The 16,828-nt window shown below is 42.0% G+C and overlaps 1 protein-coding gene across 5 annotated transcripts in view; it reads right to left on the reverse strand.

Annotated features, from left to right (window-relative positions):
- The window catches only part of Zranb3 (zinc finger RANBP2-type containing 3), a 164,034-nt gene that overhangs the window by 95,251 nt on the left and 51,955 nt on the right, over positions 1–16,828 (reverse strand). For all 5 annotated transcript variants that reach the window (XM_042258049.2, XM_076547285.1, XM_076547286.1 and 2 more), the window contains exon 3: positions 9,950–9,968. In XM_042258049.2, the coding sequence (XP_042113983.2) occupies positions 9,950–9,968 (19 nt within the window). The remainder of the gene's footprint in view (positions 1–9,949; positions 9,969–16,828) is intronic.

Consider the following 16,828-nt stretch of genomic DNA (forward strand, 5'->3'; position numbering starts at 1 on the left):
TCTCTCTCTCTCTCTCTCTCTCTCTCTCTCTCTCTCTCTCTCTGTCTTCTTTTCTTTTCTTTATTTGAGACTAGTTTTCTCTGTGTGACCTTGGCTGTGCTAGAACTCGCTCTATAGATCAGCTTGGCCTCAATCTCAGAGATCTGACTGCCTCTGCCTCCTGAGTGCCAGGATTAAAGGCGTGCACCCGCCTGCTTATTATTTATTATTTTAAGGAGCATATGTTTTAGCAGAACTATGTCTTTGTGAGTTTATTTTTTAATAATTAAATTACAATTTTCCTTCCAATTAGGAGTTTTAGATGGTATATGTGAAAATCACTGTTCTTAGAACTTTGTGTGTCTTCTAGGAGACCTGCAATAGAGCATAACCAAAGGATACATTTAGGCTCCATCTCTTTTTCTCAATACTGAAGAGCCATTGAGGCCATACTTCAGGAAATCTATCAACAATTCACTGCTAGTCGGCTTAACCTTAGGCAGGGACAAGCTTTCTCTTATATAGAGAGCCCACTGATTAAAAAGGTCAAGGGCTGTGCAGAGTTAACAGAAGGGAAGAATAAAACACCTATTTCTCTCTCTCTCCTCCTTCCCCTCCAACAGCACCACATTTGGGGTGATGAAAAGTCTCAAGTGGGCCGACAGTCTAAAGAATGGCGTTAGGGAAGCTCTGCTGGGCTGTGGCAAAGCAGAGAAGGCTCTAGAAAGGCCATTTGTTTTTTAATTACTCTTTTTTTAAAAAAAAATAATTTACTTTTAGGTTCGTTACTGTTTTGCCTGCATGTATGTCTGTGTGAGGCTATCAGATCCCCTGGAACTGGAGTTACAGATAGGTGTGAGCTGCCATGTGGGTGCTGGGAATTGAACCCGGTTCCTCTGGAAGAGCAGCCAGTGCTCTTAACAGCTGAGCCATCTCCCCAGCATTCTAGAAAGGCCATTTGTAAAGGTCTGCGAGCAAAACTGTCGTAAGAGAAGTCATTTCTCAGAGTAGTCAGATGTTAGGCTTTTAGGATGGCATTCCTAACTCAAGTTTCTAGGTAGCTTTATTAGAGCCCCCTTACAAATGGGATAAAAGTTATCAGTATGAGAATGGGATAGAGATGAAGAGATAGGGATAGGTATAGAGAGACAGATAGGCATGCAGACAGACAGACAGACAGAAGGATAGAATTATTCATCACTTTTCAACTCTTCTGTAACTGTGAAATGACTGATAAATAAACGACTGGAAAGCAGGAAGACGCAGCTCTAGAAGACACCATGAGCTGTACTCAGAGGAACAGTACAAGAGCACTGTTCTATCAGGAGTGGCCATGAAGAAAGGACACCAAGCTATTTCAGCTATTTCAGACACTGATCAGAGAAAACAGCTTCCAAATTCTTTCAAAAAATATTTTAAAGTCAGTGTAATATTGATATTAAGACAAGAAAAGTAGCATAAAAGACAGAGACAAATAGTGGGTTTTTTTTTTGTTGTTTTTTTTTTTTGTTTTTCGAGACAGGGTTTCTCTGTGTAGCTTTGCACCTTTCCTGGAGCTCACTTGGTAGCCCAGGCTGGCCTCGAACTCACAGAGATCCGCCTGGCTCTGCCTCCCGAGTGCTGGGATTAAAGGTGTGCGCCACCAACGTCCGGCCACAGTTCTATTCTTACTACTTGTGGATCAAGATGTAGAATTCTTACCTCCTTCTCCAGCACCACGTCTGCCTGCACACTGCCATGCTTCCTGCCATGACGATAATGGACTGAACCCCTGAAACTCTTAAGCCGGCCCCAACTAAATGTTTTCCTTCATAAGAATTGTCATGGTCCTGCCGTCTCTTCACAGCAATAAAATCCTAACTAAGACACTGACCAATAGTTCCAGTTCAAACTGTTCAACATAAGAAAATCCATATGCATCATATTAGTAGCAAAAAGGAAGAATGTTTATGTGTCTATGTGTATGTGTGCACATGCCACAAGTATGCAGGTACCTTCAGAGGCCGCAAGAGGGCATCAAATCCCCTAAAACAGTATTTCTCAACCTTCCAAATACTTGGATCCTTTAATACAATTCCTCATGTTGTGGTGACCCCCCCCCCCACCATAAAATTCTTTAGTTGCTACTTCATAACTGTAATTTTGATACTCTTATGAATTATAACGTAAATATCTGACACGTAACCCCAAAGGGTTTGTGACCCACATGTTGATAACCACTGCCCTAGAACTAGAGTTACAGGTGGTTATGATATCCACCTGATGTGTTAGGAACCAAATTTGGGTGTTCTGGAAAAGGAGGAAATGTGCTCTTAACAGCTAGCCCATCTTTCCAGCTCCCACATGATAATCTTTAAATGTTGAACAGGCAACTAACAAAAATTCATTTTCATTCCTAAGATTTAAAAAAGCTCTTAAATTGTCAGGTGGTGGTGGTACATGCCTTTAATCCCAGCACTTGGAAGCCAGAGACAGGTGGATCTCTGTGAGTTCAAGGACAACCTGGTCTACAGAGCAAATTCCAGGACAGCCAACACTACACAGAGAAACCCTGTCTCAAAAAAACCAAACCAAAACAAAAATCCTCTTAACTTATTAACTATTACTAAGAAGATAATCTCTTCATATGAGGAAGAAGTATGTATCTTAACCAAAAATAATAAAGACCCTTAAAGGAAAACTTATACAGATGGTGATGAGGCTGCATTTTGGGGATCAATAATGATCAAAACAAAATAAAGTCTAGGAAACAAAGAGCAGACACTAAAATCTTGCATTTGATTGTCAACAACCATAGATCAGTTCAGCTAGAGATTTTACAAAAGATCAAATGCACAGTACTATGAATAATCACAATGTGGTGTGTTACATTCTTTTTGATGTGGCAACACTATAATTAATTTGAACATAACATCAGAATTAGGAATAAAGAATGTCATATTGAAATTCAGATCAGTCTTTTAAAATAACATTTTAGCAGTTTTATATAATGACACATACAATTATGGTGGAACGAAGTAAATAAAATTGAAAGTTATTTTTGCTTCCATAACAAGAAGTCAAATGCAAATTAACCAAAAGCAAGTTAATCAGACATTTAGAGAGACAAACTGTTTTCAAGGCTGTTAGGATGCCTGTAGCTGAACAAGTACTTGGACTCATCTGTCAATTCTCGTGTTTATACATAGCAATCAGTTTAAAACCCAAAACGATCTAGAAATTTTAATTGGGTACATTTTGAAAATTTTGATTAAGAAATGTCAAAGATTCACTACGCAGATTCAGCACTAAAACATTTTTAAAAAATCACACACACACACACACACACACACACACACACACACACACACACACTGCCCACCACCAAAGTGACAAAGGAGGCCTTATTAAAGAGAAAGGGCTAAAGGGCTGGAGAGTGGGTGAGCTGGTATTCTGGCCTCCCTGGGGACTTGCACACACATGTGCATACCCTGACATACGGACACACAATTGAAACAGTTTTCTTTCTTTTTGTTTTAATTATAGAAAAAGGATTGAAAGAAAAGTAAGAATTAGCTGGGTGTAGTAGCACAAGCGTTTAGTCTCAGCACTTGGGAGGCAGAGGCAGACAGACCTCTGTGAGTTCAAGGCCAGCCTGGTCTACAGAGTGAGATCCTGCCCATGCCCACTCCCCCAAAACTAAACCAACTAACCAAAAACAAAACAAAACAACAACAACAAAAAACCCAACAAAACAAAAAATTTTAAAAATTGATTTGCTTAAAAGGTTACAAAGGAAAAGGGGCTAGGGATGGGGCTTAGGGGGTAGAGTGCTTGCCTAGCATGAAGGAGGCCCTGGGTTCCATCCTCAGCAAGGCATAAACTGAGTAAGGAGGTACATGCCAGTAATCCCAGCACTCAGGAGGCCAGACTGAGCCTGTTTCAAAGAGAACATGTTGGGGTGGGTTATTTGGGAGGTGTTAGAGGAGGTATATGGTGGATAGAGATGACCAAAACACATTGGATACATCTATGAAATTCTCAAAAAACAAACAAACAAAAAACAAAAAAACAAAAACCAGAAAGATGAAAGAGGCAAGCAATAAGAAAATAAAATGCTACCTAAGGACATCCTTAACTGTCACACCTGGCTAGAAGGTAACCCCAGTGAACTCGGTGTATTTGTAAAGGCTAAAGCATAAAGGAAGCCAGGAAACCCAAGGCCAGAACTGGAAATGAGAATGTCAAGTAAGTCAGGTTGTAAGATCAACTTTATCATTCTAAGTCAAGGTTATGAAATATTACAAACAATAATATTTGCCATCTAAATGGCTTAAGCTGCAGAGGAAAAACAAACAAAAACTGGACACCTAGGGAAAAGAAAGAGAAATCAATGCTTTTTAGATACCTGCTAAAATTAAATTTCATACATTTAGAAAATATTTGCAGTTTTTTTTTGTTTGTTTTTTGTTGCTGTTTTGTTTTGCCTCAAAGTAAACCATTCCATATCAAAGTATGTTTTTTGGGATCCAAACAGGATAGTTTTTTCTTTATGAATATGTATAGTATAGGAATAAGTTACCTTGGTGGTTAGTTTTTAACTGTCAACCTAACACAATGTAGAATCACTTGGACAGGGTCCCAATCAGGGAAACCGTCTATATCTGGCTGATTGGTAGCATGACTGAAGGACAGCATGCCTTCATTGCTTATTGACATGGAAAGAACTGGCCCCTTGGGGGTAGGGGATCCTGATCTGTATGGCGGGAGAACACTCACACAAGTCAAGGAAATGTATGCATTTCTTGCTCTCTGCCCTTCACTGTGGGTACAATGTAATAGGTGTTTCCAGCTCCTTCCACTTGGAGTTTGTTATGATACATTGTAATCTGGAACTCTAGGCTGAAATAAATACCTTTCTCCCCTAAATTGCTTTTTCTCAGGGCATTTTATCACAGCAAAGGAACAATTACATCTGTGTTAGACATAATTACAGGCAATTTCTCCTATAATGCCAAGTCATCTTGAAATCTGCTTGGTTTCCCATACTTTTCTTGGGGAGGAACAATACCACAATTTCCCCAATATTACCTAGTAGATCATTAAGTAACTTCTCTCTTCTTTAGTAGGATTAATAATGGTTTCAAGTTTCCTAAACAACCCTAAGAGCAGAACCGGCTCAAAAGTGCATAGGCTATCAATTATTACTGAATAATTCAAATTTGATCTATAAAAGTAAATAAGATACATCAAATTTATAAGGTCATTAAGTCTTTCCAACTCTTTTTCAACTGTGAAAGTACTTCCAAATAAATGACCGTGAAGCAAAAAAGCTGGCCACGGTACTTATTTATAAAATATTATCCATGTCAATAAAAAAAGTGACTCTGATTTTAGGGAACCAGTTGAGCAGAATGAAGGGAAAGAATCTGAACTTCAAAAGAAAATGTCCGTAAGAAAATCTTCCTAAGAAATAAATTTCAAGTTGGATTAAGAGTCAAAATAAATGTTATTTGAAAAGTATTAGCCATGATAATACAAATCAGAAATAGGTGTACATGAGTTTATGCCAGGAATCCTAGCACTCGAATTTTCAGCCAGTCTGAACTATACATTGAGTTCCAAGACAGTGTCAGCTACAGAGGTGAGACCATCTCAAAAAACAAAAAAAGAAAAGAACAGAGGAAGGAAGGGCTGGAGGGGGAAAGGGAGGGAAGGAGAGAGAGAAAGAGGGAAGGAGGAAGGCAAAGAGAACCTTAGCTACATACTAAGTTCAAAGCAAGCCTGGGATACATGAGACCCTAATCTCAGAAAACCTAAAAAAAATTAAATTCATACTATGGTCTAAACTAGTAAGATTTTAAAAGTTATGAAAATACTGAAATAAAGAAGTAATACATGATGGGATGAATGCTAAAATAAAAAAGTAAGATAACTAATTCAAGCTCTGAATTAATGATATATTATGAATTAAACTAAAATGTAGCTGTGGCTCATGTCTTTAATCCCAGCACTCGGGAGGCAGAGGCAAGTGAATCTCTGTGAGTTCGAGGCCAGCCTGGTCTACAAAGTGAGTTCCAAAACAAACTAACAAACAAAAATCACCATAAAATACAGACCTCAAACAAGTATTCAACAGTGACAGGAATACTTAGCAGACAGGACTTCTTTATATATCTACTCTAATACTGCTTATCATTAATGGGTTTAGGACGAATATCAATAACAGATAAAAGAGTCACGGTGTTTTAACTCATAACTCACTTAGGGCCAGGAAGAAAACAGAACTGAAGAAGAAAAAACACACAAGGAGCTTAAAGCAGCCAGAGATTCAATAAGACATCTCACGTATGTCAACAGCTGGTAACCCCAAGTAATAAGAAAAATTATATTATACTCAGTGTACAGTGCTAAAAGAAGCAAAAATCATATGGAAAAAATCATTGCAAAATTATTGTGGTCAAAATATATTAAATGGCTGTTCTAAATTTTGTGAGTAGTGGTTATGATTTGAACCGGGTCCTCCCACTCAAAAGATCTAGTGAAGTCCTAACTTGAGAACTGCAGGATCTGACCTGACTTGGAAAGACATTTGTTGCAGATGTAGACCAATTAGCTAAGATGACTTCATCCTAGAAGTGAATCCTTAATTCTAAATGATTAGTGTCTGTGTAACAGAAGACAAACTGACACACAGAGAGAACATCTTATGAAGATGGAGATAGAAAATGAAATGATAACATCTGCAAGCCAAGAAATGCCAGACACCCAGCCCTTACAGACAGCATGTTCCTGGGAGCTCTGAAAGGAACAGCCAGGCTGACACCTAGCTCAGGTTGTACCCTCACCATCAAACTACAGCTCCAGCACTGACACCTAGCTCAGGTTGTATCCTCACCATCAAACTACAGCTCCAGCACTGACACCTCGCTCAGGTTGTACCCTCACCATCAAACTACAGCCCCAGCACTGACACCTAGCTCAGGTTGTACCCTCACCATCAACTACAGCTCCAGCACTGACACCTAGCTCAGGTTGTACCCTCACCATCAAACTACAGCCCCAGCACTGACACCTAGCTCAGGTTGTATCCTCACCATGAACTACAGCTCCAGTACTGACACCTAGCTCAGGTTGTACCCTCACCATCAAACTACAGCCCCAGCACTGACACCTAGCTCAGGTTGTATCCTCACCATCAAACTACCGCTCCAGCACTCTGACACTGACTTCAGACTTCTAACCTTCAGAATGTTGACATAATATGGCTTTAAACTTACCCATTCAGTAATACTTTATTATAACAGCAACAGGAAACTGATACACCATGTAGTACAGCAACTCCTTGATTACCATTCAACCCATGTAAAAACTGATGCCCACAGGATAACCTGAAGGGAGGTGGCTCTTGCACCCATTACACTCATGTTATGAGCCACACGCATAATTATTAAGCCCTAGAAGAACCAACATATTGCTTCACTGGGGTCAACAGAAAAAAAAATTGTGGTGGACTGGCGAGATATATCAGTAGTTAAAAATGAGCAGTGCTTTTCCAGGTGACTTGAAGTCAGTTTGCTGGTGGCTCACAACTTCCTGTAACTCCAGCTCCAGGGGATTTGACACTCTCTCCTGGATTCCACAAGCATAGTCACAACACACACACACACACACACACACACACACACACACACACACACACACACACAATTTAAAAATTAAAATGAAGCGTTTTAAAAAAAGAAAAAAATTGTGGTATATCCACATTACAGAATAAGAGTACTCAATAACAAGAAAGAAAGAAAGGAAGGAAGGAAGGAAGGAAGGAAGGAAGGAAGGAAGGAAGGAAGGAAGGAAGGAAGGAAGGAAGAAAGAAAGAAAGAAAGAAAGAAAGAAAGAAAGAAAGAAAGAAACTGCTAATCTAGAAATGTGGGGAGAAGCTGAATACAGTGGTATACGCCTTTAATCCTAACACTCTGGAGGCAGAGGAAGGATCTCTGATTTCAAGACCAGCTTGGTCTACACACCAAGCTCCAGGCCAGTCAAAGTAACATGGTGAGTCCCTGTTTCCAAAAAACAAAACAAAGCAAACAAAAAGATATGGAGGAATCTTATGATGGTTAAAACTGCTCACCAGCTTGAAAGGGTGAAGAGCAAATGAAGAAACTGACCTCTGAGCATGTGAGAGATTTTCTAGATTAGGTTAATTGAAGTGGTAAGATCTGTTCTGAATATGGGCAGACACTGCCTGTAATCCCAGCATTCTGGAGGCAGAGAAGGAATCCCCAGGGCAGGCTGACCAGCTGATGTAGGTGAATCTGTGAGCTCCAGTTTAGCAAGAAACCCTGTATCAGTATATAACGGGGCAAGCAAGCTAGGAATATACCTGACGTCAACCACTGTCTCTATGTATGTACATGTATATGCACATGCGCCACACACATGTGAATTATGCATATATGTACTCCTGAATATCACACACATGTATGCACACGAAACAATAAAAAAAAGATTCATTTTCAAAAAGCTACAGAAAAGAAAGAAGTGATTATGATGTATTAAAATGGAGGTATTCTTTTTTTAAGTATTGTGGAATTATTAAATGGTTCTTAAAATTCATTATACTAGGGCTGGGGATGTTGGTGAGTAGTAGAGCACTGGCCTAGCACACACAAGTTCCCAAGTTCAATAACCAGAACACACACACCCACACTCCCATACACACACAGAGAGGAGGGGAGAGAGAGAGGGAGAGAGAGAGGGAGAGAGGGAGGGAGAGAGGGAAGGAGAGAGGGAGAGAGAGAACACAAATAATCTCATTAAATAGTTATGGGGGGGGGCTGGAGAAATGGCTCCGTGTACAGAGCTCTGACTGCTCTTCCAGCACTTTGTGGCAGTTCATAACTGTCTGTAATTCCAGTCCGAGGGGACCTAATGCCATCTTCTGGCCTCCACAGGCACCAGGTACAAATTTGACAAACATTCGTATAAAAATAAAAAAATAATAAAAAATTTCAGAAACGTTTGTAAGAAGACAAAACAGCATGAGAAGTGCTGTGAAGCTAAATGAGAAAAAACAAACAACCCAGGCCAGGAAAAGACCTCCAGGTTAGGAGTTAATTCTGAGAACAGTGGAGACTGGAGAGGTGAATCGTGGTTAAGGAACTGACCAAATGTTTGTCCTAGTCCACAAGAACTTTTGTATATGTGTGCATGTGTGTCTGTGTGTTCGTCCGTGTGTGCGTCCGTGTGTGTGTGTGTGTGTGTGTGTGTGTGTGTGTGTGTGTGTGTGTGTGTTAAATCTCTACGCCATCAAAGTGAAAGCTAATCTGGCAGCGTGAGTGAGAAGGTCCTCCCACAGACTCATATATGTGAACAGCTGATGGGCAGTGCTGTTTGGAAAGTGCTGTTGCTAGCGGAAGTACACAACGAGGGCCAGCTTCCGGTTTTACAACCTGGTCTCACTTCCTGCTATCTGTTTCCTGTGTGCAGATGAAATGTAATCAAGCAACCAGCTTTCTGCTTCCACTACAGCTCCCTTACCTGTTACTATGTCTTTGCTGGGCCCAATGGACTCCATCCCTTTGAAACTGTAAGTCTAAATAAACCCCTCTGTCCTCTAAGTTACCTTTGGTCATGATACTTTCTCACAGCAATGGAAAAGTTACTAATGCAGCCAAGGGACAAAAGCATCCTGTGGCTGTGAACTCTTACAAGGACTTCCTTGTGAAGACTTAGCATAGTGTTAAGTTTGTATTTTGTGTGGACAAAACTGTTTTTATTTTTTTAAAGTTTATATACACACACAATTATATGTACTGTACACAGATGTATTTAAGAGGAAATCACCATTATACAAATAAATTCATTTCTGTTTGTGTCTCTCTCACTACATAGACAGATACATGGTCCCTTGAGAAAACAGAGGCAGATTGTCAATACAGAAAACAGAAGATAGTAAACACCAGAGTAAAGACTCTACAGTACTTACTTCATCAGCCACCATACACCTGGAAAAAAGAAAAACAAAATAAATTAATTTCTTAATCATCAGAGTGAAGGCTATTCAGAGTGCTGATTAAGTAACTCATCACAGAACACTTTACAGATGCTGAAGGATTAAGGCAGAGAGGCGTCTGTAAAGGCACGAGAGCACTGGACAGTGATGATTTCAACTCCACAGCTGCCAGTGACACAGAGGACCAGTGCTTCAGATAAGCTGCTGTTGGCACTGCCCACCGTGGAGGAGCTGCAAAGACCCCTGAGGACCAAGCAAAGTGGAAGGGATTGTGCAGCAGGCCTTCTGCCTCCATCCTTAAACTGTGAGCCTGGCTGTTCCCACAGCCGAGAACGCTGGGTCCAAGAACAGCGTGATGGGACACGCCCTTAATTCCAGCACTCTGTAGGCAGAGGGAGAGAACCTCTGGGTTCAGGGCCAGCCTAGGCTACATAGTGGGCTCCAGGGCAGGCAGAGTTACATAGTGACACACCCAATTAATTAATAAAACAAGAAAATGGAGGGCTTCCTGTCATTTCTGTTTCTGTAATGCAGCACCCTGACAACTCTAGTACAGTCCATCACAGAACAGAAGTCAGGGAGACAAGAACCCAAAGCAGCCGCATCTCATCCGCAGGCAAGAGCAGAAAGCAATGAATACATATCTGCTTCCTACTCATCCAGCTTCCGCCACACAGTCCTTCCTCACACAGTGCAGGACCCCAGACTAGGAAACAGAGCTGCCTGCTTTCAGGCTGGGTCCTCTCATCAACGAAGGCGATCCAACAAAAGGCCACAGTCAGGCCCACAGGCCAACCTGACGTAGACTCACAGAGACTCTTTCCAGGTGACTCTAGATGTATCTAGTTGACAAAACTAACCATTACAGTGACCAGCAACCACATCTGGACACAAATCTGATATCTAATTTTATGTGACACATCTAAGTAGGTGTGCTAGTTAAGTCTATCGCTGAGGTGAATTTGATTTCTATTATTTTGCTAACTTTACTTTATTCTTGTGTAGGAGAGTGGGGAAGTGAGGGTGTGTGTGTGTGTGTGCGTGTGTGTGTGTGTGTGTGTGTGTGTGTGTGTGTGTGTGTGTGTGTGTGTGTGTTTTCTCTATGTGTCCCCAGGCCTGCAGAGGCCAGAATGAAGGGCCTCTCCACCCTCCTACTTTGAAATAGTGTCTCTCACTGACCTGGGTAGTCTAGCTGGCTACTGAGCTCCCGAGGGGTCACCTGTCACCATCTCTCCAGGGCTAGGATTGCAGACATACACCACCTCGTCTGGGTTTTTAGACAAGTGTGGGGATTTGAACTCAGGTCCCGAAGCTTATGCAGCAGGCACTCCACCAACAGAGGCATCTCCCAGCCTCTATCTGCTGGATTCTTTCTCTTTTTTCTTCATTTGGTTTTATGAGACAGGGTTTCTCTGTGTAACCGTCCTGGCTGTCCTAGAACTCACTCTGTAGACCAGGTGGCCTCAAACTCCACTGAGATCCGCCTGCCTTTGCCTCCCAAGTGCTGGGATTAAAGGTGTGCGCCACCACCACCCAACTGCTGTATTCTCTTTAAACAATTGATTTCTAGAGTTAAATTTGATCCACTGACAAGTGAGGCTGGGCTCATAAACTGAGTTTCTAAGTAGAAGAAATAAAGAGAAAGAGAACATGGCAATCGTGGTCAGGGTAATCAGTGGCTAGTTTCGGACAGCAAACACATCATGAGAACAAAAATAATCTCAACTAAGGAAAAATTAAAATTCAAATAATTTAGTAGAAATCGGTTTATTACACTCTTTAGAGAAAGTAGAAAATTAAGAAGTAACATGGAATTTTTCCAGATGGACTCATGAATATCGACTTTTTCATTTGAAAATCCAAGTCAAAGCCTGGGGACATGCTCACCACGCAGGTGTGAGGATCTGAGTCCAGTCTCTAAACACACACAAAACCTGGGCATGGCTCACTTGCAACCCCATGGAAAGAGTAGAGACAGGTGGATGTTTGGGGCTCACTGGCCAGCCAGGCTAACGAAAATGGTGAGCTCTGGGTTCAGTAAGAGACCCTGTCTCAAAAAATGAGGTAGCGAGCAACAAAGGAAGAAAGATAGCAGATGTCAGTCTCTACAAGTGCACACTCAGGTAAGTGCACTTGTCTCAAGTAGGAAAATAAAAACCAACTGAAATTAGCTGGAGAGGTCTCTTGAGGAGTATATTAGAGTCTACTGTGTAACTATCACTGTTCTGGGGAGATAGTGAGCTTGAGTCTTTCCCTTATGTGCAGTGCCTAGAAGAAAAAAATACATGATTTGGTGGCCGTAAATCAGTAAATCCTCTTTAAAAACTAAAACAAGTAAGGAATAATAGAGAACAGGGAGTGAATGGAGGGAAGAAGTCACGAAGGAGTCCAAGGGAGGAGTATTTCAACAGGGACCAGCAAGTGCAAAGGCCCTGTGCAGTTTAGGAAGATCAAGGAAGCTAATGTGGCTGGTGTACAGGGAGCAAGGGAGAGCGGGAAGAAGGAGGTCAGAAGGCAGCTGGGGGTCCAGTCACAGATGGTCTCAGAAGTGATGGCGTGAAGACTGGACGGTCTTATAATCCTTTGAAGGGAAGCAGTGTGTGTGTGTGTGTGTGTGTGTGTTTGTGTGTGTGTGTGTGTGTGTGTGTGTTTTAATGACCCCAGGGGCTGGAGAGATGCTCAGCTGTTAAGAGCACTGGCTGCTCTTGCAAAGACTGTGTTTCAGTTCCTAGCAGCTACATGGTGGTAACTTCAGTTCTAGGAGTCTCACATTCTCTTCTGGCCTTCAAGAGTTCCTGCACTCATAGAAACTCAGGTAAGCAAGCACATACACATAGGCATACAAATTATAATAAAATAAAAAATAATTTTTAAGATATTACTCTAAGCCAGGTATCATGGCACACATCTTTAACCCAGCACAGGAGGAAGAGAGATCCCTGTGACTTCTAGGCCAGCCTGGTCTACACAGTAAATTCCAGGTCAATCAGCATTAGTAGTGAGACCCCTGTCTCAAAATAAAACAAACCCTCTGAACTGGATGTGTTGACACATGTCTATAAACCCAGCACTTGAGAGGTAGAGGCAAGTGGGATAAGCAGCTCAGGTTTATCCTTGGCTACATAGAGAACGCAAGGTCAGCCTGTACACCATGACACCCTGTCTTTTTTGTTTGTTTGTTTTTTTCAAGACAGCATTTATCTGTGTAACCCTGGTTCTTCTAGTCTCCCTTTGTAGACCAGGCTGGTCTCAAACTCAGATCTGCCTGCCTCTGCCTCTCAAGTGCTGGAATTAAAGGCGTGCGGCGGCACTGCCGCCGCCACCACCTGGCTGACAATCCATCTTTAAAAAAAAAAACGAACACAAAAGATTACCTAAGACAAGAGAAGCACAGAAAGCAGTTAGGGACATCTGAAAAGAAGCAATGGTATGGATGAGGGATGGGGTGAAGGTGGAGAGGAGAGGCTGGTGTGCGGGTGGGCAGAGGCAGAAGTGAAGAGGAGTGGCTGGAGTGAGGCACATTTTGAAAGAAGAGCCAGTAAAATTAGCTGATCAGTTGGAATATGGACAGGTAAAAATAGATATAAAGATCAGTCAAGAATAAGTCAAGCGACCAATGTGAAAAATGGTGGCCATGCCATTTACTGAGGCAAGAGTGACTGAAAGGGAGTCAGTTTTGGAGGTTATGGTAAAAAATTCAGTTCTGAAGCTGGGCAAGGTGGGACACGCTTTTAATCCCAGCACTCAGGGGGCAGAGCTAGGCAGATCTGTGAGTTCTCAGCTAGCCTGGTCTACAGAGTGAGTTTCAAGACAGCCAGGCTCTTAAAGAGAAACCCTTGGGACCACAATAGCTGTTAGTTACCCAAGGCATGGTCATTGCTGAGCAGACCACTGCATATGGGTCAGGATCCTCCTGACACTCGAAACATTAAGTTTGAGCATCAACAGGATGCAAGCAGTACTGGAAAATGAGGATTCAAGATAACCTGACTGTGGCTTATTCCTCTCTGTGCCCAACTCCAAGTTTCTTACGTCTCTAAAATGTTAAAAATTTGCGGATATATGCAGGCGAGTGGGTGAGATTACGGCTCTGGTCAGAGACCTTCAGAGAAAGCAGTAAGCTGCTAAATTTCACTAAGGTTTATTGAGAAGCAGTTTAGAGCTCTGGGTAAAAACTGAGAGCTTCGAAGGCCAGGCGGTGGTGGCGCACACCTTTAATCCCAGCACTCGGGAGGCAGAGGCAGGCGGATCTCTGTGAGTTCGAGGCCAGCCCGGGCTATCAAGTGAGTTCAGGAAAGGCACAAAGCTACACAAGAGAAACCCTGTCTCGAAAAACCAACCAACCAACCAACCAACCAAACAAACAAACAAACAAAAAACAAAACAAAAAAAAACTGAGAGCTTCAGATCACATGGCTGGAATAGCTGACCTTTAGGTATATCAAGACCTTCCCAGTAACATCAACTTGAATCGCTCTGAAAATGCAAGATTTTTCCTAACAAAAGGAGAGATCTCTCCTGCTTTGGGAAGTAAGAGAATTCCAGAATATTACCAATGGGGCTAAATGCTCTTAAAACTTTAGCCACAAAACATGTTTGGACCCCTGAGATTTTTTTCACCCTGTTTTGTTTTGTTGTTTTGAGGCAGGGTCTTATAGAATAGCCTTGGCTAATCTTGTAGCCATGGAACTATGTAGCCCAGCCTGATTTCAAACTCATGGTGACCCTCCTGCCTCAGTCTCCCAAGTGTTGGGATTACAGACATGACACCTGGTCAACTTCTGGGACTCTTACTCTTAAAGATAGTTCAGCAACCACACTGGATCTCCACCAAGCCGTTATCAAAAAACAGCTGACTATGAGAGAGGCCCCATATTCAAGGGAGGTCAGTAAGAGTGAAATCAACACATATCTAGAAGGAAAATGAAAGAGGTGGGGGAACCTGCATAAAACTGTGAGACAAATCAAATATACTTTAACTACACACACGCCTCTAAAGCTTAAAAGCATGATTTTCAAACCAATTAAAATTCATGGTTTTACAATAAAATATTTTATTATTACACATCACTAAATACCGAATTGGCGTTATATTCCAGGGTCTTGTGTTGGCAATTTGATAAATCAGGTTTTACTCATCAGCTTGCTGCACTGTTTCTTTTTCAGAAACATAGATAACACCCAAAATTTTTCCAGCCTCCTTGCTTTTTAGCTGTTGTGGCTTGCTGAATAAGTAAAAACAGCTGAACTCAAAATGAGTTCAATATCATTTCCTGTAAGTAGCAACAGGACCTTCGGGGCTGATGTACTGAACAAGCAGTATCCGCTGTCATCCAAACCCTGTAGATCTATTTGTTACCCAGGAAATTTCAGATATCCTGGAACTTCTGAACAACAATGCTGATGGGGAGGTGAATGGACACAGACCCCATCTTGACCAGAGCACACTGTAACAGCCATCACCATGTTCTGTTCGTGACTAGGTAGCACACAGCAGTCAATTCCTTTCTATTGCCCATCATTTGTCAATCCAGAGACAGACCTTGTTCCTTCCAGGAGACTGAGTTCCACACTGATGTGACTCAAGTCCACCAGTGTGGCAGAGGAGTAGAGACAGAGAGCAGCATCAAGATTAACCTAAGAGCACTTGCTGCTCTGCCAGGAGGGCCGAAGTCAGATCACAGCACCCACGTCAGGCAGGCAGCCTGTAACTGCAGCTCTGCGGGACCCCACGCCTTCTTCCACCATTCACGGGCACCCACACTCGCATAACATGCCTTTTGTTTTCAAAGATTGACATATGAAAGAAGCCAGCTGAAATAAGGACTGGACACCCTTCCTTCCCCACCTGGGCTACAAGTAACAGAGAATGCACTGGAAATGTTATGCCTATACAGGCACAGGAGAAGGCAGATGTTATTTAAATGATCTAGAAAGGGTCATCCACATCACCACATAGATATCAAAGCATATGTCTTTCCATGACTCAATGTCCTACCCACATTCTCAGGAGTACCTTACCGTATGTCCTTGATTTGATTTGATTCTTTGTCTTAGGATACAAGAATCTGGGAATCTCAGTGTGTGCCCTCCAAACTCAGACCTGCACTGATTAACACCTGCATGGGTGATAATGCAAGAAAGCTGCATGCTGCAATTTCCTGCATTGAGAGCATTTGTGCTGGTTGAGGAGTCTTCTCTCCCCAGCTATTGTTACTTTTTGTCTGATCTAGTGGGAAGGAGCACTGTAAATCCTGTAAGTTTCTTCTGAGTTTTATTTACTTCCTGAGCTTTTGTTTTTGTTTTGTTTTGAGACAGGGCTTCTCTGTGTAGCTGTGCACCTTTCTTGGAACTCACTTGGTAGCCCAGGCTGGCCTCGAACTCACAGAGATCCGCCTGGCTCTGCCTCCTGAGTGCTGGGATTAAAGGCGTGCGCCACCACCGCCCAGCACTTCCTGAGCTTTATATGTTTCCTTTACTTCTTGAGAAGCCTCCCATGGGGGGAATGTTTCAATTCAAAGGATTACAGCTACAAAAGCAATTACTAAGTAAGCATCTTATTGACTTTATGAATGTGGCATCTGGCAGGCATTTATAATCAGGAATGGAAGAGTCAATTCAAGACAATGAAATAAATGAGAAAGTCTCTACATGTGACGGTAACAGGAAAGCAGAAATGGATAGGATTCTCAAGTACAGTTATAAAAACAGGGGAAGGGAGGTGGCGTGGTTCTCAGCCAGAATTTTAGGTTATGCTCATTAGAAACTAAGATAAAAAGAACTATTAAAGGAGGAGAACAAAGGTCTTGGTTGAAAGTCATTTACCACAGACTAATGTGTTTGCGAGGTCAA

This window comes from Peromyscus maniculatus, chromosome 11 (genome assembly GCF_049852395.1).
Source record: "Peromyscus maniculatus bairdii isolate BWxNUB_F1_BW_parent chromosome 11, HU_Pman_BW_mat_3.1, whole genome shotgun sequence".
NCBI classification, from domain to species: Eukaryota; Metazoa; Chordata; class Mammalia; order Rodentia; family Cricetidae; genus Peromyscus; species Peromyscus maniculatus.